The sequence below is a fragment of the Mus pahari genome, chromosome 7, assembly GCF_900095145.1.
Source record: "Mus pahari chromosome 7, PAHARI_EIJ_v1.1, whole genome shotgun sequence".
Classification (NCBI taxonomy): Eukaryota; Metazoa; Chordata; class Mammalia; order Rodentia; family Muridae; genus Mus; species Mus pahari.
Genome location: NC_034596.1, coordinates 67,595,650 through 67,616,367, shown reverse-complemented (window position 1 = coordinate 67,616,367; position 20,718 = coordinate 67,595,650). Strand labels below are relative to the sequence as shown.

Here is a 20,718-nt window from a genome sequence, read left to right as displayed (position 1 = left end):
TTCTGGACCAGGGGGACTGTCCAGGCAGCCAACTGTCCCTGTCATTTCAATAGCTTTAGAAGCTGCTTGATGGGACTTCCTAATACTCAGGAATATTTATTCTTTCTCAGGTCTCTGACGGGGTTGACAACTAGATAGTTACAGCCGCACAAGTAAACCTAAGTTGTGTAGGAGTTAAGAAAATATTCTTTAGGTTTGTGTAAGTTATGATAGAAATTTGATTTAGGTACAAAACTTTAAACTCCCCAAAATAGAGTAGATAATAGAATTTATCCAATGTTAAGAGGAGGAATGTGGGCTGGTGAGATGGCTCAGCGGTTAAGAGCACCACTGCTCTTCCAAAGGTCCTGAGTTCAAATCCCAGCAACCACACGGTGGCTCACAACCATCTGTAACAAAAATCTGATGCCCTCTTCTGGAGTGTCTGAAGATAGCTACAGTGTACACACATATAAATAAATAAATAAATCTTTAAAAAAAAAAAAAAAAGAGGAGGAATGTATTAACACTATGCTTATTATGTAAGCATAATGTTATTGTGAACTGTGTAATTCAAATGCTAATTTCTGTGCCCCTGTATCCAGTTGCAATCTTTATCCTAAGTATCTCCTGTGGAAATGTTGTGTAAGCACTGCTCCCCATTTATTCTCTGATTTGTCAATAAAAGCTGATCAGCCAATGACTGTGCAAGGGAAAGAATAGGGCAGGACTTCCTTCCAACAAGACAAAAGGGCAGGAGAGAGAGGAAGGGGGGGACTAGCCATGGGGGAAGAGAGTCCCTGAGACATCATGAGAAAAACAGCTGGAGGACAGAAAACCATTAAATACAATTCTATCAGGGACTTTGGCTGGGCAGTAGCCAGATTAGTTTAGAGGATTCAAATTGAGCAGTGCTGCTCAGTTGCTGTGTGCCTTTAAAGCATGTTAAATGTAACAGTCCAGTCTCAATTATTTGGGTAGTAGCTGGTTTAAGAGGAAAACTGTAACACACTTAATAAAAAGGCACTAACAAGCCACTACATAGCACTTTAAGGCATATACTGCAAGAAACCTGAAAGCATATAATAGCGGTCCCAGAACACCTATATTCACAGTTGGCATGTTAGGGATAGACATCAATAGATGAATGGATAAGAAAATGTGGTATTTGTAAACAATGGAATTATCTATTGTTTTTCAACCTAATGGATATGAAGATTATGTCATTTGCAGCTTGGATAGATCAAATAAAACAGACTCAAAGACAAACTCACATGTTTTTTTGTTTTTCATATAGAATCTAGATTTCTAACTTAAAAAAAAAAACAATATAAAAATACTAACGAAACTATTTGAGAGATGGAGAACCATTAAAAGGATGGAGAAAAGAGACTTAAGGGGGGTAAATATGATCAAAGCAATACACACACATACACACACACACACACACACACACACACACACACACACACACCAGCAAGCACACACACACACATATTGCAATAATTTTGTTTTTAAAATGACTTGCCCTTTACCATGGTTAAAATAGCTGCATAAGTGGAAGAAGGTAAGTTAAAAATTTCAACTTCAAAAGATGTAAAACAGGAAATAGAAAAAGCCAGTCCTTGTGTGATCAGTTAATACTGTGTCATTGGAGAAAAGATTAAGGAACCACATCTTATACAGGTGACCTTTTTAATCTTTATTTGGACATAGTTTAAAGTCAACAGTAAGTACTTTAAAATATACCCCATATACTTTCATTAAGTTCTCAGAATGTTACCACTTTGCCATATCTGTTTTATCACTCTCATATTTTATTCAGCCCAGACATGAAGGGTATCTTCTCGGCATGGTTGTCTCTGTATAAATAAGCAACCACATAAACATCTATTTTCATTATATTAGTTTTAGACAGAAACTATGAACTTCTATGAAAGAGCAGGAAAACTGAATTATGTTCAGATTTTATTTTTCTAATGAAGAATGGAAACATTATTAGTTATAGATTTTTTTTTTTGAGATAGTATCTCATCATGTAGCCCCAGGGATCCCGAACTTATGCTGTAGACCAAGCTGTCCATGAACTCACAAAGACCTATCTATCATCTGCCACTGCCTCCTGAGTGCTAGGATTAAAGGAGTGTGGTGCCACATGCCCAGCCCTTCTGATCAGTTATTGCTCTGCTTATTAAGAAGCTCAGAATCAAATGTTTTAGCTGAATGTTGCTATGCACTTGGGTATTCCATGTTATCTTTACCTTATTTTAAATTAGTTCAGATCATTTGTGGAACATGTTATATGTGTAAGGCAACAAACACATTAAAGAGAGGTGAAACTGTAAACAAACTTAGAGATCTAGCAGACTGTTAAATCATTTCAAATAGACTAGAAACATAGACACGGTTGTTTCTGGTTGATTTTAACAACCAACATTTTATCTTTATGGTTCATTTATGAGTGTTTCTGTCTTTGAAAAGACACAAAGTAGCCTTTTATCTAAGTGGCTTTTGATCCATTTCTGTACCAAGCATGGTACTGGAAGGCAAAGAGAAGCATAGATTTCTGTTACTGTGGTGGAGCCTTTGTATTTTCTTTCTGCCTATCACAGACTTAAGACCTCCCCTGAGTTCAAGAACGTGTCTCATGGTTCTGTGTTCTGTATTGTACAAAGTTAGAACTGTCAAGAATGCAGAGTTCCTTGAGAGCGTGTTGATCTTGATCCCTCCCTCCTGGGGTCCTGTTGTTTGCTCCCATCATGGTCCCTGGGCAGGCTTTCCGACTGTCCGTGTTAGGGTTCTGACTTTCTATGCCCTTTGCAAATGACTATACCCTTTCCTTGATACAACCTCACCTCCATTCTTGCCATCCACATTCCTCCCTATTCACTGTTAGCCTCACAGAACCTGTGTGCTTTTTTAGACTCTGTCCTTCCATTCTTGAATATTAAACCCAAGGCTTATAAGAGCAGTTCCAATGCCAATGCCCTGCTATAAGACGAGCACTAAAACTTTTAGTTGTTTTACAATTTGTCATACTCATTTTATGGAACAACAATATGAACTAACCAGTACCCCCTGAGCTCGTGTCTCTAGCTGCATATGTAGCAGAAGATGGCCTAATCAGCCATCATTGGGAAGAGAGGCCCCTTGGTCTTGTAAACTTTATATGACCCAGCACAGGGCAAGGCCTGGGCCAAGTAGTGGGAGTGGGTGGGTAGGGGAGCAGAGGTGGGGGGAGGGGTATAGGAAACTTTTGGGATAGCATTTGAAATGTAAATAAAGAAAATAATAAAAAATAAAAAAAAATACTTTCTAATGTATTTGAAAACTACAAATATAAAATTCAATATATGTGTACTTCTTGTTTTCAGAGCGTCACGGGAAGCATATGGAAGACAAATAAAAATCATGGCTGATGCTCGGCAAAGAGAAATTCAGAGATGGTAATGTGTATATGTGTGTGTGTGTATCAGTAGTATATGTTACAAATAATTCCAATAGAATTACTATCCTGGGGCTGACAAGATGGCTCAGTGGGTAAGAGCACTCACTGACTGCTCTTCCGAAGGTCCTAAGTTCAATTCCCAGCAACCACATGGTGGCTCACAATCACCTGTAATGAGATCTGATGCCCTCTTCTGGTGTGTCTGAAAACAGCTACGATGTACTATGTATAATAATAAATAAATCTTTGGGCCAGAGCAAGCAGAGACTGAGCTGACTGGAGTGAGAAGGGCCAAGAGAGGGGCTGACTGAAGTGAGCAGAGGTCCTAAAAATTCAATTCCCAACAACCACATGAAAGCTCACAACCATCTGTACACCTATTACTCACATATGTAAAATAAATAAATGAACCTTTTAAAAAAAGAATTACTATCCTGCGTTAAATTATATATAAATTCACTCTGATCTAGATGTGTTAATTAGATTGTTTTAGAGTTTGTTTTTGTTGTTGGTGGTGGTGGTTTTGTTTTGTTTTGTTTTTTTGGTTTTTTTTTGTTTGTTTGTTTTTTGGTTTTTCATTGAGAAAGAAACAAACAAAAACCCCAGAGTTTTCCATCTCAATTGAGGGAAATCACCAAAGATTAAGATTGCCATTATTGGTACAATGTTTGCTGCCCATTCAGACTTCTGTGCCAATTTATAGTAAGGGTAATATGAGGAACAACAGTTAGGGTCACAGACTTTCATGTGGACCACTCTTCCTTAGTAGTCCTAACAGTGGCTTGGTTAATCTCTTCTCATTGCTCCCACAGTGAAGCTGATAATGATGGTGATCCCCTCCATCATATGTAGATCAATGTACCCAGCAAGCACTCACCAGCCCTTAGATAAATTTTATTAATATTGTTACTATTAATATTATAATTTATAAAATTCAAATTGTATATCTATACCATTCTTCAAAGATATAGCTGTGGTAGAGAGAAAAGTTTGAGAATCTAAAACCTTGAAGTTTCTCATTAGCACTTTGGGCAATTCCATGACTATTTCTGCCCATGCTGCTCCTTTCTCCGCCTTCCCTGGAGACTGCCTCCTTTCCTTCCTCCCAGTGTGGTTTCTGCACTGTGCTGTTGGGCATCAAACACACCACTCACTCGGTCAGTGCTTACAGTGCGGAGACAGCGCACGCATGTTCTACCTTCTGACTCAGTTAGCATCTACAGTGTACTTCACTGGCGGCCCACGCGATGCTGTAAAATTGTGGTTGGACTGGTTTGGCTTTGTGTTTTGGGGAAACCACTGCGCCGATATAATTAATGGTCATTCTATTTTGTTCCTATCTCTAGTGTCGTAAATCAGTGGAGAATATTCTGTACGAAAAAAAAACACTCGCGTTGGCTACATAAGATGAAGGTGTCCTTGAAAAAAATTATAATTAAAATTGAGATTGCAGAGCAAAAGCGACTTCAATTGCTCGAAGAGGTAAGGGAACCCAACGTGTTTAGAATTATGCTAATCCCCTACACAGAAATGAGTCACACCACTTCAATATTTAAGTAAACCTTATTTTACTAAAAGATATTTTCCTTTCTTCTGATTTGATGGTTAGAGTGAATTATTATTATTTTCTTTCTTCAGAGATCTATCCATTTAGTGTGTGTTAACTGGAGATGTTTGAACATATGCTGGAGCGAAGGGTAGAGGACAACTTCAAGGGATTAGTTTTCTCCTTCCACCATTTAAGTCCCAGAAATAAAACTCAAGTCACTAGGCTTGGGGGAAAGAGTGTCTACCTGTGAAACCATCTAGCTGGTCCAAGAGAGTAGGGAAATGAAGTACTAGTACTCTAGGTGTGTGTCTTCTAGGTGAGGCATGGAAGCAGGTCCTTGCTTCCCATGCATCCTTCACCACTCCCATAGGTACCCTTTGGATACAGCTGCTAATCCCTTTAGATACAATTTGAAGGGCAACTAAGCACTGAAGGAAAAAGGTCACCCTCCTCAGTGCCTGCTGAGACATCCCACAGTTTATCAGGCCGTTTAGAAATGGAAGACTAACCACAACCCAAACGATGACAGATCCCATTTCCCTCTGACTAGACAAAGAGTAGAAAGAAGGAAATCAATCATTTTGTGCACCTAATTGAAACACTGAAGCAGCAGCTAACGCAAGAGGAGAAGGACTATGTCAAAAAAGAAAAAAGGTTAATCGAAGAACTAGGCACCTATGAGGTAAGCGTTGGTTTGTGTGTGCAGTTGCTTTTGGGGGATTCTGTGAGGGAAGGAGAGACACTGTGTGTGACCATGATCATGTCACTGTAAACTAAACCTTCCGGTATGAGCCAAGGCAAGTCTGTTTCACAGGTTTCTTCTTTTTTCTGAAAAAGAAACAGAAATAGGATACATTTTTTTTTTAATTTTCTGAGTTAAAAGCAAAACAAAACCCACCCACATGTACTTCAAATGTTGCCAAGCAACAGACAATACTCCCTGCTAGGAGGGGTGCAGTTGTTGAGAAAGCCGGTGGGAGCTGTCCCGATAAATCCATAAATCCAGGAGCACGTCCGAGAGGAGATCTCAGAACCCCTTAAGAATTTTCAAAAGCCAACCCCGGGGTAAATCAAGAGATATTTAAGAAAGTGGAGACAACAGACATTGAACACACCCAGGCTTCCAGACTCTGTAGCCTGACTGCACACATGTCCCCAGACTGCCTCCCTACCCCACTCCTCCCGTCCAGGTAAGGGCGTGTGCCTTGGAAGAAGGCACTAGAGAAACAACCAAGGAGACTGAGATCTGGGGTAGAAGCAAAATCAGGGTCCGAAGAAGGCACATATGTGATTCTCAAGACAGATGTAACTTTCCTCCAAACTGGTGGACCTGCTTTCTGTTGGCGAAGCTCTACATACTACACTGACAGTTGTTTTGCTTTTAATTTACAGTGGGTTGGATATTATATTATTTATTTTTCTATTGCTGTGATAAAATACCATGACCGTGGTAACTTATAAAAGGAAAGTTTAATTAGCTTTCAATTCCTGGGGAGGGGGGAGGGGAGTCCATTCTAGTGGAAGTTGTAGCAACCAATGAGAGGCACTCATGAGCACAGAGGCAGGGAGTTGAGAGGCGACCTCTCAGCCACAAGCAGAAAGCAGGGCAAGGCTAAGTTAAGATCTCAAAGCCTGCCCCAGTGATATACTTCCTGAAGGAAGCTATTCCTAAACCTCTCAATTCACACCACACACTGGGGACCAAGGACTCAGATGCCCAAGACTGTGGGGGACATTCTCATTTAAACTACCACAAATATATTAATTAGTTTTCCTCTACAGTGGTGAATACATAAGAGAAGGACTTAAAAGAAAGAAATAATTTTTAAAAATGCTTATGGTTTCAGAAGTTCAAGTCCACAGCTTATTTCATTGTTATAAGCTTGTGATGAGACAGAATAACATGACCTCAAGAGTCTGCGTAGAACAAAGTCGAATACATCCTCATGGCTAGAATGCAAAAAGAAAGATGGGCAGGAAGAGGCTGGGTGAGACATTAGTGAAGGGCACGTTCACCCATCACCTGCTCCCTCCACCTTCCCCCTCCTCTCAAGCCCCGCCCCCAGCAGTAGCACTGCCCACTGGGGAACTAAGCCTTCAACACTAAAGCTGTGGGTGGCAATTCCTATCCAAATGTAACACTTGCTAACATGGGAGGATGACTAGTAATACTCAGGGGCAATCACCGGGATTACAACCCAAAGTGACCACAGTCATATCGAGGTGACACCCTACTCAATGCTTTCCTAAAACTGATGAACTTCACAGAGGAGGCTTGGCTGTGCCAAAGAGAGTCACACAGTATCAAGGAAGTAGAGTGCCCTCAGATGTCAGTATAAAATTTCCCTGTGGTCTGAACTCACTTCCCCTCAATCCCATCCTACCATGTGGAAACCCTCTCATCTTGCCCATTCTGAACACAGCCAGTTCTTTCTAATATGAAGACTGAAGATTAAGCAAACACACCATCCAAACAAGATGTTCTGAGAAAAACAATTGAAAGAGGGAGACAGGGGGTTAGAGAGATGGCTCAGCGGTTAAGAGCACTGACTGCTCTTCTAGAGGTCCTGAGTTCAATTCTGAGCAACCATATGATGGCTCGCAACCATCTGTAATGGAATAAGAAGCCCTCTTCTGGTGTGTCTGAAGACAGCTACAGTGTACTCATATACATAAAATAAATAAAACTTAAAGAAAGAAAGGAAGGAAGGAAGAAAGAAAGAGGGAGACAAATGGGACTTTTTAAAAAAGAATGATCAAACATTTCTTTATGAATTTAAAATGTAATTTAACATAGATGCAAATACAGGTCATCAATATGGAAAACTGTGAGAGCTTGGAGGACATGTCAGAAACAATGGTCACAAAACAGCTTGCAGTGAGATAGAAATGGGCAGAGCTCAGGAAACAGAGACACATCTGGGAAAGAGCAGAGAAGGCACAGAGTGGAAAGCATCCTCATTTGGTGGCGCATCCCCACCCAAGTGACATCCTTCCATTGGCCGTAGCATCCCCAAACACCTGGGCATTCTTCTGGATGCTGAAAAACACACTGAATACTCCAGAGAGGAACCCAGAGAAATGGCTCAGTGGTTAAGAGAATGCGCTGCTACTGCAGAGGACTGGAGTTCAATTCCCAGCACTCACATCAGGACTAACGACTGACTGGACTCCAGCTTCTGAGGATCTAACATCCCTAGCCTCCATGGACAACAGCGCTTATAAGCACACACCCGTACAGAGGCACACACTCAGGTGTGCAATTAAAAATAATCAAATTCGTATTTTTTTTTTAACCACAGAGAGGAAAGGCCATACACAACAAGTTGGACAAACAGGTAGCACACAGTGTGAGAGTAATAAGCACTACAGAGATAAATCAAGCAGGGACATGGGACAGACTGGAAACTCGGTATCCCCTTGAGTGTTACTGTAAGTAATTTAGAGAATAATCCAGCTTTCATGGGGTCAAGGATGTCTGCAGTTGTCCCCAGACACAGGACATGTAGACCCAGAGGCCCTATGGCAGGATGGTCCCTGTCTGAAGAGAAAGTGTTGGATGTTGCTAAATGAATGACACAGCATTCTAAGGGTGGTGGAGTTCTCTCCGGAGGGCAGAAGCTGACAGTGCATCAGGATCACCAAGGTTTCTTAGAGTGATTTCCATGAAAGCCCTGAGCCGCAGAAGCCATTTAGCCATTACATAACTTGACAAAGTTTCTGTGTGTGTGTGTTGGTGGTGGGGGTGGGGCTCTGAATAAATTAGCCAATAGGAGAGTGTTCCTGAACTGAAATGGCTATACTCTTGAGCTATGCCCTGGAACACTCATTGACTGAGAATTGTTCCCTACAAGAGCAGAATATTAGAAAGACAGCTGATGAAACCCCCGTAGGGACCAGCCATGTGAGGTTCCGCTAACCCCTCCTCATAACATGGTAGCTCATTCCCTTGGGTGGAGTCTGCCACACACAGACTTGTAATTTTTTTTTTCCTTTCGTTCTCCCTCGGCTTAGAAGCCACAAGAACAGTTCTAAGATGAGCTGGCTTTTATTTAAGTAAGATCGCACAAATCGTTCCATTAAGCAGAATTCAGTAAAACAAAGTTAGATTCAGGAAATTAACCAAGAAGTTTCTGCAACAACCTAAGGGAGGAATGAGGTTTCACGTAGACCCAATCAGAAAAATACCCGACGGTATTAAAAAGAGGGAATACGCAAACACAGGGGCAGAAAGTGGACATTTGTGGTCTTTGTCCCAGGGTCAGCATGGCCATCAGGTCCACATGGCGCCGAAGTGGGAAAAGCAGCTAAAGAATGACAAGCACTTAGAGCGACACTGACATCTGGGAAAACAGACTTCAATTTTTTTTTTTTTTTTTTTTCCAGAACTGAGGACCAAACCCCAGCTCCTTGCGCTGGCTAGACAAGCGCTCTATCACTGAGCTAAATTCCCCAGCCCCGATTTTTTTTTTAAAAGGCAAAACAGTCTTCAAAACTTAACATGCTGAGCTTAAAACGTAATTTAGATTTTAACAGAAAGTTGTATGGGAAAGAACCCTCTGCTTTATACAGTTTGGAAGTCCTCTACCGTAGTCTACTCCTAGTAAGAATGTCTCAGAAACAGAGTCCAGTGTGGAAATGCTTGCAGTTTGTTAGTGGGGTGCACAGGCCAGAGGACAAGCCTCGGACTTTCCTGAAGGTGGGAAGCATTTACTTAAGAGTCCTGCCTCCCTGAACAGAGAAGCTATGCTGAATGAGAGCCCTGTGTCTGCCTCTCCGGCAATACTGAAAAACCTTTAGCCAGATGACAGCGCGCTCAGCACTGCTGGAGGAAAACAAGTGACCTTGGCAAAAACAACATTGACTATTAGTAAGACTTACCCTGGGAAGAAAGGTTTGTTCTGTCCTCTTGAACATTCTCCCTTGCTCTGCATTTGAGTGAGCAGGCAGACACAGAAAGAAGCCTTAGAAACGGTGAGAAATGTGGAAAGATCCTCAGTCAGACTTTCATGTTGGAGACAAATGCTGTGAATGAGATCAAGCTTCCATTCAGATGTCACACCTCAGTCAGCAGAGAATTTTAAGTGGGGGGGGGGGAGCCCCTTTGCCTGTAAGGTGTGTGGGAAACTCTTCAGCCACCAATCGAACCTTCCAGAGCATGAGCCTTTCCATAGTAGAGAGAATGGAAGGAGTATGGGAAAGCCTTTAGCCAGAAACAGTAAGTATTCTTTAAGCATCAGAACACTCACACCGGAGAATAGCTATTCGAGTGCAATGATTGTGGAAAATCCTTTACCCAGAAGGAAAACTTGCTTACCCATCAGAAAATTCACACTGGAGAGAAAACCTTTTGAGTGTGGGAAAAGTGTTCATTCAGAAGTCAAACCTCATCAGACATCAGAGAACTCACAAAGGAGAGAAGCTCTTCATATGTAAGGAGTGTGGGAAAACCTTTAGCAGCAAATCAAATCTTACTGAGCATGAGATAATTCATACTGATGAGAAACCCTTTAAGTGTAACGAATGTGGAACAGCTTTTGGCCAGAAAAAATAAAGTAACTGATAAAACATCGAAACATTCACACTGGAGAGCGGCCGTATGAATGCAGTGTGTGAGGGAAGCCTTCTCCCAGCCAACATCACTTACTGTGCGTGTAAGAATTCATTCAGGCGATAAGCCTTATGAGTGCAACGTATGTGGGAAAGCCTTCTCTCAGAGTTCATCTCTAACCCAGCATGTGAGGAGCCATAAGGGGGAGAAACCCTGTGGCTGTCATGAATGTGGGGAGGCCTGTTCTCAGTTCTCAACCCTGGCCCTGCATCTGAGAATACACGCCGGTCAAAAGCCTTATCAGTGTAGCGAGTGCAGAAGTCCCATCACATTAGACTCCAGAAAATTCATACTCATTAAACGCTCTGAATATCTTCAGTACGGGGTAGTGGCTCCAATTTCAGGAGGTGGGACCCTCAGGAGAAGTTAGAGCTGAGCATTGCTGAGCTGAATAAGCACTTGGCTCAGGAATTAGCGATGCTTCAGAAAAAGCTAGAAGAAGATTGAGTCCTCATTGGCCGTCCCATGCCAACACCCTGGTCCCACAGACAAAGCAACAACTTCCCCGACTTGTGCTGTACCTGGAACTCACAGCCATTACAAACACAAAACAAGTGCGTGGTTTCTTGTGACAATGCCCTACACTGACCATGGAGATGAATGAACACACACACACGTGTGTGTGTGTGCCTGTTGCCCTTTTACAGACAATACAGATAATACAAAGTTGAGTTTCTTACCCTGCTCATTGATAAAGCCTGGAGATAATCATTTCTGCTTCCTTGTTATGATATCTTTTAAACTGTAAAAACATACACATACTTATTTTTCTGGATTTTTTTTTCAAAAACGTTATAATGGTAATTTGTGTGGAAACATCTAAGCTGTGAGCAAGATGGTGTATCAAAGAGTTGGAGAAACAAGATGTACACTAAAGAGTTAAGCACCCCTCTCTCCTCTATATTGAAAACTAATGTTAGGTAAACTAGGTTTCTTGCCCCCAGTAGCCTGAAAAGGTGAGATATCTAAAGTATTATCTTGCAACATTGCTTATAATAAGGATGCCCTAACTGGACACTGTGAGAATCATCACTGGAGCACTGAGTAGAGGCCATGTCCCCTTCAGTGACCTGCACGCTGTGAGCTTATATCACTTTAACAGAGGTCGATGAGAACTGCAGCTCAGTGAATCCAAAGACGACACCAAAGGCTGTTTCTGCATTGGTGAAGAGCACTGTGTCTAGCTTTTGATGTGTTTGTGGCAAGCGCCCTGCAGGTGTGACCTTTGTCTCTACATGGGACCCAGGAGTACTCAAGGGAGGGTTGGTGCATTCTAGGGTAATTTTATTGTGCAGTTAATAAAAAAAAAGTTAACTTGAAATAGCAGATCACATGTTTGAAGTAACCTAGGATACGTGAGGTTAGGCCTCCTTAAAAAGCCCCAACAAGCAAACGAACAAACGAAATTATAGATTTCAGTGGGAAGTTAATCTTTAAGAAAGATCAGGAAGGGACAAGAGGAAAGCTCTGTGAATTAGTCCTGATGTGGGAGTGTTATGTGGTGGATTGACTAGGAATGACCCCCATGGGCTTATAAATTTGAATGTATGGTCACTGGGAAGGGGCAGTATTAGGAGGTGTGGCCTTGTTGGAGTAGGTGTGGCCTTGTTGGAGGAAGAATGTCACTGGGGGTGGGCTTTGAGGTTCAAATGCTCAAGCCAGGCCCAGTGTCTTGTCTCTCTTCCTGCTGCCTGTCGATTTGGATGTAGAACTCTCTGCTCCTTCTCCAGCACCGTGTCTGCCTGCACGCTGCCATGCTTCCCGCCATTAACAATAATGGACTGAACCTCTGTATGCCAGCTCCAACTGAACGCTTTCCTTTATAAGAGTTGTCATGGTCATTCTGTCTCTTCACAGCAATAGAACAGGGACTAAGACCATTTATGTGTCCTTTCAATGGAAGCAAAGTAGACTTTCATTTCTCATTCCTGGTTCAGGTCATGGTAAGAGCACAGGGCTGATAGGAGATCTTTGGCACTTCAGCACGAAGCTGACATGAAAGTTCAAATGATGACTTCCATCCTTATCCATATGCAGTCAGGAAAAGGATGAAAGGGCCATTTCTGTTGAAGGCAGAGGCTAGAAGTAGCACCCACAGCTTCTATTTCTAGACACACCCACATCCAAGGGAAGCCATACTCCAGATGGAAGCCCAGTGCCCATTTATAACCCAGAATTCAAGTCGCTGAAGGAAGAGAGATAGATATTAAGCATCAGCTGATTATTTCTTCTTTAGTGACCATTTATAAATCTATTCTAATTTTCTAAAAGAAATGATTATTCCATTTGGAACTAAATAAACAGAAATTTGGTGAATATTTTAGTTAGGTTTCTACTGCTTTGATAAAGCCCTGACCATAAACAGCCTGGGCAGGAAAGGGTTTGTTTAGCCTGCATATCCCAGGTCGTATATAGTCCACTGAGGGAGACCGAGACAGGAACTCAGTTTAGCAAGAGCCTGCATTCAGGAACTGATGCAGAGGCTGTAGAGAAACACTGCTCACTGGCTTGCTCCCCACGGCTTGCTCAGCCTGCTTTCTTATCTAAAGCGTTATCACCTGCCCAGGGATGGCACCTCCCACCCATCAACCAATCATCAAGAAAACTCCCCACAGGGGTGGCCACTGGCACGCTTCCAGTTGAGGTTCTCTCTTCCCAAATGACCCCAGCCTGCGTGAAGTTGACAAACACCAACCGGCACAGCTGAGTAAACACACCTTCATGCTTCCTTCCAAGTACGTTTGTCTGTTTCTCGTATTATATTTGGTTGTTTCTTCATTATCCATGTTTCTTGGAAGAAGCATATTCTGTTTCGTGGTCCTTTTTCATGGGATACAGTGAGCCAAAGGCATCTTTTCTCAAGCATGCGTTGGCCGCATAAATAGTAGGGATGGAAACCCAGCAGCAGAGATTTAGAAATGACAGCTTCTTTGTAGGTTGAATGACAGATTCCCAAGGTGAGTGAATGAGGCAGCACTTACTTATCCAATACAGAATATGTGCCCGGTACCTCTCTTAGCTGCCCCAAAGGAAGACAGAGCAACACACACACACACACACACACACACACACCCCGCTTTGGAGACTGTCCCATTACTCTAAGCCGTGTAACCAGTCCAAATCATTTTCCTCAATTACTTTCTTTGAAGGCTCTAATCATAAACGAAGTACGGATTAACAAAGTAAAAGAGGAGGAGTTAGGTGACACCCTCCCACAGCTTCAGACAGCAGAAGAGGACTTCAGAGAAAAAAACAGGACACTCAGGTCCCTCCACAGTGACATTTCAGGTGATACTTCAGACACCTCCCTCTCCCTCCTCCCCTTGCTTCTCTTCCCCTCCCCCTTTCCCTCTTCCCACCTACTTTCTTCCCCCAAGTACATAGGCCTCTCCTCCAACCCACTAACCCATCTTTAAGGCAGAGATAAAGAAGGCTCATCAGATAGTAGCTTGAGCTTTCAGAAGATGTGAACCATGTCTGTAAGTATGTATCTTTTGCATTCCATTACACAGCACAACATGTGCACATATAACTGTGTGTGTATTCAAATTTTTAAAAAATCCTACACAAAAATTAATTGCAGTCACCTAGCCCTGCACCTAAGGTCCAGAATGTTTGGCTTTTGCCCCCATTCAGGAAGTGGAAGGTCACTGTCCAGGAGCTCTGCACAGGTCTTTGAGCAGATGCCACTTAAATTTGCCATGTCTTCCAGAGGATAAAAGGACCATGGGACTCAGAAGACCAGGACCCAGAGTAAAAGAAAGGACCAGAATGGGAACAATAAAAGAACAATGTCTGAGGACAGGAGAGTGAGTGAGGCAACAATAAAGATACAGATTAATACAGCCTGTATCAGTAAGATAAACTGCAAACCAGAGACATATTTAAAAATGAAGAGATTATTTCCAAGAAGGCAAAATTCCAAGACTATATACATATAATAGCAAGAGCCTGGGCAGTCAATTTATCTGCTATTTCTGAGTTGTTTTTCCATTTCTTGTCAGATTTTCATCTGGTTAGCTCAGGTAGGCTCACACTTGATGCTCTTACCTGGTTCATGGGCACTCCATTCTCCCAGGTCTTTCTACCTCTCTTCTCAGTACAAAGAAGAGGGTGAAGGCTGTCGCTGTCAGAATTAAATAAGCAACAGTTTCTACGTTCTGAATCTCTTACAAAGGAAGGGGGGCAGAAAGACAGCAGCAAGGAAGAAGGAGCCGGAAGAGTGAAGTGCTCAGTGCCTGCCAAGACAGCCCATCAACCCAAGATGGACTGCACAGGCGCAGAAGTGCTCAGTGCTTGCCAAGACAGCCCATCAACCCAAGATGGACTGCACAGGCGCAGAAGTGCTCAGTGCCTGCCAAGACAGCCCATCAACCCTAGATGGACTGCACAGGCGCAGAAGTGCTCAGCACTAGCGAGGAAGATGTCTCTCACTGGCCGACAGTTGACTTATCTGATGATAAGCTTCAGCAGGCTTTGGGAAAGAATGCCTGGCTAGAGGAGATAAAAGAAAGGGGGATATGAACAGAAGAACCCACGGGAAAGGACATCATAGAAGCCTTACAGCTCTCTCCATGGAACGTAGATTGCAGGCATGGCTGTAACTCTGGGCTGCAAACCACAGCAATAGAAAAACTAACTAATATTGCAGTCAGGCCTTGAGGGCAAGCAAGCCTTCCTCTGAGTTGTGGCTAAGTAACTACTTTCCCTTGATGCCGGCAAAGAAATGGGCCAGAGTGCTCCAAACTGGAGCATCCAGTACAGCTGAGTGCAGAAGGCGGCTGTGGCAGGCTCCCTTTCCCCTGTCTGACTAGAGGGTGCTGCCTGCTGTCCTGCCAATTTTCTGATGAAAACAAACAAGCAAACCTGATTTCCATAAAAAAAAAATCATCAGAAAGATACCAAGCAATGCAAACAGTAGTAAAGGACTTATATCTTTATCAAGTATGGCTAGAAATAAGGCACGGCAGTGACAGGAATTCTTCACCTGAAATTGTCTTTTGAAAAGATTTACCCGGGAGAACAGCGCCTTGGAGGTCCCGTGGATCTGTGTCTTGCTTGCATCAACAGTGTTTGGACGGAACAGACCGGGGGACTCCCACTTAGCTTCCAGATGCCTTACAAGTCTCTCCAGTCGCAGCCTCCGGGACCATCTCCTTGCCACCTTGAGCTCCTAGGACCAGCCAGCTCTGTCTCTTCGTGGTTAGCCCCATACTATGGAGCAGCCAGGACCTCTCAGATTCGTCAGAATTATTTCACCGAAGTGGAAGCTGCGGTGAACCGCCTGGTGCACCTACGGGCCTCCTACACCTACCTCTCTCCGGGGCTTCTCTTTTGATGGGGATGACCTGGCTTTGCAGGGTATAGGCCACTTGTGTGATTTGGCCGAGGAGGGCGTGAGGGCACTTCTTCAACTTCTCAAGTTGCAGAATGATTGCGGGGGGGGGGGGGCATGCACTCTTCCAGGATGTGCAGAAGCCATCTCAAGATGAATGGGGTAAAACCCAGGAGGCCATGGAAGCTGCCTTGGCCCTGGAGAAGAACCTGAACCAGGCCCTCTTGGATCTGCACGCCCTGGGTTCTGCCCACACAGACCCTCATCTCTGTGACTTCTTGGAAAGCCACTTCCTGGATAAGGAGGGTGAGCGCATCAAGAAGATGGGCAACCACCTGACCAACCTCTGTAGGCTGGCAGGGCCACAACCAGCGCAGACTGGCGTGCCCCAGGGATCTCTGAGGCCTCTGTGTTTTCCAAGCGCCTCCCTCCTCTGCCAGCACCAGCCAGCCTCAGGACCTCCACCCGAATGAACCTCTAAAGCCGCTAGGCAGCATTGTAACAGCCCTGGAGCCTCTCCCAAGTCTTGGCCCAAGTAAGAGAGAGAGAAAGAGAGGGGGAGAAGAGGGGGGGGGGAAGGGAGAGAGGGGAAGAGGGGGAAGGAAGAGGAGAGAGGGGGAAGAGGGAGAGGAGGGAGAGGAGGGAGGGAGAGGAGAGAGAGGGGAAGGAGGAGGAGAGAGGAGGAGAGAGAGGAGAGAGAGAGAAGAAACGAAAAGAAAAGAGAAGAAAAGAGAAGAGAAGAAAAAAGATTTACACCGGGCTAGAGAGCTATCGCAATGGTTAAGAACACAGATTAGCCTTGAAAAGGATCCAGATTCTCAACACCCACGTCAGGTGACTCACAGCTGCCTGTTAATTCCAGCTCCAGGAGAACCAAAGCCCTCTTCCAGCCTCAGTGGGCGCAAGCTCACACACAGTTACACACATAACACAAAATTAAAAATTAAAAAACACTTTAAAAAAGATTTACTTAGTGGGGCGTGGTGGCGCACGCCTTTAATCCCAGCACTTGGGAGGCAGAGGCAGGCGGATTTCTGAGTTCGAGGCCAGCCTGGTCTACAAAGTGAGTTCCAGGACAGCCAGGGCTACACAGAGAAACCCTGTCTCAAAAAACAAAAAAACAAAAAACAACAACAAAAAAAGACTTCCCCACACTGTTTTGTGCCACCCAGGGGGAGACCGTTTGACTTCCACTGAGGAAAAGTAACAGTTCAAACCCCATAACCGATGCTGACAATGGATAATGCCTTCCTCTAAAGTAGATGGGAAAAAATAGAACATATTTTACAACTGTGTTGTAAATCTTGGTGTAAAATATTGTGCCAATGGACTCACTAGCAACTAATCCTTACATTATTGTGATGGTCTGAACAGTAAAATTTGTCAAAGCAAAACCCACAACTTTTATGAGGTTAAACGTAAAAAAAAAAAAAATCCTATATGTAGATAGGGGTGGGGAATTTGGAGACAGGAGTAAATATGTTAAATCTTCCTATATTGTGCTAGGAAATGAATAGAAAATGTATGGAAATAGCCACAGCCTTGTTAGCATATCGTTTAAGAAAACAGAGCTAAGTGAGAGGCCCAACTAAAGCAACACTTCTTAAAAAGAGGTTGGGGAAACGGCTCAGTGGTTAAGAGCACTTGGTACACAGTCCTGAGGACCAGGGTTCAGATCACCGCACCTGTGAAATAAGCCAGGCATTCCTCAAATACCAGAAGTCATCTTCTGACCTTTCCATACCTTGGAGTGCACACATGCATGCATCCTCCCCCTGTCTCTCTCTCACACAGAACTAATACAAACAAAGAAGCCAACAGATAAAGCAGTTGGTTCTGAAGACCCAGACACGGGGCTAGATAGATGCATGGGAACAGCTAACTGCCTTCTATTGTGGTAATAGTCTATCACAGTGTGAGTGTTAACACTATGCATGCTGTACACTGATTAAGGCTTTTTAAACTAACTTTGTGGACAGCTATCTATCTATCTCTCTCCTTAAATAGCAAAGAAGCAAGAAGAGAAAATGGTGAGCAACTACGTTTTCCGCTATAGAAAGGACATCATCAGATGTACAGGCAGCACGGTAAAGACTCACTGTGGGTCATTTGTCTTGGTTTTCTGTTTTGTACAAACATTGCTGCATGCAAGTAGCACCATTTACTCTGTTTTCACAAAGCCAACTGTTATTAAAGTTATCCTAACAATATCTGTGTCTAACATTGTAATCAGTAGATACACGGAGGAAGAGAGATTTTTGCACTACTGTGATATGTACCTGAGAAAGCTAGCTGAATGAAGGAAAGGCTTGTTTGATCTCAGAGGTTCATGATTATCTGGCTTCTCCTGTTTCTTAGCTTTCAGCACAGAGGAAGGAGCATGGTCAAGGAAAGCCTTTTACATCATGACCACTAAAAGGCAAAGAAAGGTTATGGGAAGAAGGGACTGGGATCTAGCCGCACCACTCAATAGCACATCCCCAGAAATCCATTTCCTCCAGCTGGGCCTCACTTTCCACAGTCCCACCACCTCCCACCACCTCCGAATACTCTGTACAAAGCTGTATTCCATCAGTGTATACAGCTGGACTCCAACAGTGCACACAGCTGGACTCCATCAGTGTACACAGCTGGACTCCATCAATGTACAAAGCTGGACTCCATCAGTGCACTACATTTGCTCACTGAACATCCTCATGACCTGGTCATCTCTGCAATGCCTTCCGAGGCACACTCCAATGTGAGCTTTATGCATTTTCTGGGTATTATAGCTCCCAATTCCATTGGATTAACAACCAAGATTAAGAAGGTGGGGCCTCTGGAACCAAATTACCAAATCAGGTATAATGATAGAAAAAAATATTGAGCAATGAGGAGAGCTAAACACTCTCATCTATAGGATGGGGATTGGGTTGTGTTTTTTTTGTTTGTTTGTTTTTTTTTTTTGAAGGTAAGTAGGCAGAGATCGAGGGAGATAGAACAAAATAGGAGCCAATAAAGAAATGTTTATTATCTTTTAAAATATGTAATCTATAGTTTCATTACAGACTTTTTATATGAAGTTGGTTACTTAAACAAGGAATTATCCTATTCTTTAATATACCCAGATATCAAACATGATTTTTGATATGCTGTGGGTATGAAAAAATACGAAAAACATTACAAGGAAGTGTAATACGTACTCAAACCAGCAAATGCATGCACACACATACATGGACACACACACACACAAAATACACTCATGCTCACATATATACACATGCACACACACATACACACATGCACACACATACACACATGCACACACATACACACACACACACACATACACACACACACTAACATGCACACACATGTGCACACACACATGCACACACTCAAGCACACAATGCACATTCCTTTTCCTTAATAAGATACTCCTGCTGAGGACAACACAATGAATAAAGAGCATGAGGTTGCTTTGTATCAGTTCAATGATTAAGAGCTCCACAGAGAATTCAGTAAGAAAAACTATTAAATAAATGATTCAGAGCCAGGGTTAGTGAGATGGATCAGTTGGATGAGAGTCTGTTTGGAATGTGCTACCCAGACTCCGCCCTCAACACTGCCTCCAGTTGTAATGCTAGTGCCTGGGAGATGCAGACGGGAGCCTTAGGGGTCCAGAGTCACCCTCTGCTACATAGTGATTCCTGAGGCCAGCCTGCAATACTTGACACCCTGTCACAAAAGCAAATACACAGTAGCTAATTGCATAACTAAATAAATATTCACAGAGTAGATATTTTCTCCTTCTAGGAGCACTAAATCTCAGCGACCCCCCCCCCCACCTTCTCCCCATTTTGGCGAGGCAATCAAGGATCAAAGCATATTCCGCTTTGTGAAGTTTTGTTAGTGTCTAGGATGCATGACTTAAGGTTCATCCATGCACGGCCTTACCAGAGTCCACAAATAAGTTTTTAGTAAGCAAGCTTTGGAACATTCTGCGGGAATAATGGCCAGCTGGATGACTCCAGAATGAATACAGAACCCGGTTCTGGCTGTGGGCTGGGCACCCTAGTGCTATTGCTCTGTTCTTTGAACCCTAGGAGATAACTGTGACTTTTATGTTTGCGCAGGAAAGTATGAAGCGAGAAATAAAATACTTACGAGACCTTGAAAGTGAGAAAACCCAAAAACATTTTGAAATTCTAAAGAACTTAGAAAATGAAATCTATGTAAATGACCAAAAGATGGCCCTCCTCATCCTGGAAAATCAAAAATTAAGAGAAGTAAGTCCAAGAGAACTTCATGTTTACTAACAGTTCTGATTGATCATGGGGACCAGCAGTTCGCACGTGAAAAAAGAGGAGAATAACTCTTGCAATGAGCTTTAGACAGCTCCAGTCTTTCATATCCCTCCCAGCACCTGCCCAACCCCCCCACAAGAGGACCACCAGCTTCTAACGCCAGGGCTCAGCTTGGCCCCGATTCAGACATTCTGTGAAGAATGATGCTGTCTGTATACAGGCTTTTGTTCAACTTCATGGCTCTGAGGTACATCCTCTTGGCAGTGTTAGTTCTGATCTGTGTAGTATCCCACCGTATGACTATAGCACTTATATAGCACTTATATAGTACTTATATAGCACTTATATAGTACTTATATAGCACTTATATAGCACTTATCTAGACAGTGCTATTAGTGGGGTTTTGGAGAATTCCTTTTGGCTATAAATAACCAACCCTGCTCCTAAGCCCATCTAAGTACAATTGTTTTGACAGACAGACATATTTCTGTTGAGTATAGATCCTAACTG

The 20,718-nt window shown here is 43.1% G+C and overlaps 1 protein-coding gene and 1 pseudogene across 1 annotated transcript in view; both read left to right on the top strand.

Moving 5' to 3' along the window:
- The window catches only part of Ccdc175 (coiled-coil domain containing 175), a 78,477-nt gene that overhangs the window by 46,355 nt on the left and 11,404 nt on the right, over positions 1 to 20,718 (top strand). The window contains exons 11-16 of the mRNA XM_021201746.2: positions 3,354 to 3,425; positions 4,774 to 4,909; positions 5,527 to 5,658; positions 13,737 to 13,875; positions 17,930 to 18,009; positions 20,038 to 20,190. Coding sequence (XP_021057405.1) covers positions 3,354 to 3,425; positions 4,774 to 4,909; positions 5,527 to 5,658; positions 13,737 to 13,875; positions 17,930 to 18,009; positions 20,038 to 20,190 — 712 coding nt within the window. The remainder of the gene's footprint in view (positions 1 to 3,353; positions 3,426 to 4,773; positions 4,910 to 5,526; positions 5,659 to 13,736; positions 13,876 to 17,929; positions 18,010 to 20,037; positions 20,191 to 20,718) is intronic.
- Positions 15,701 to 16,395, top strand: LOC110324606 (annotated as a pseudogene).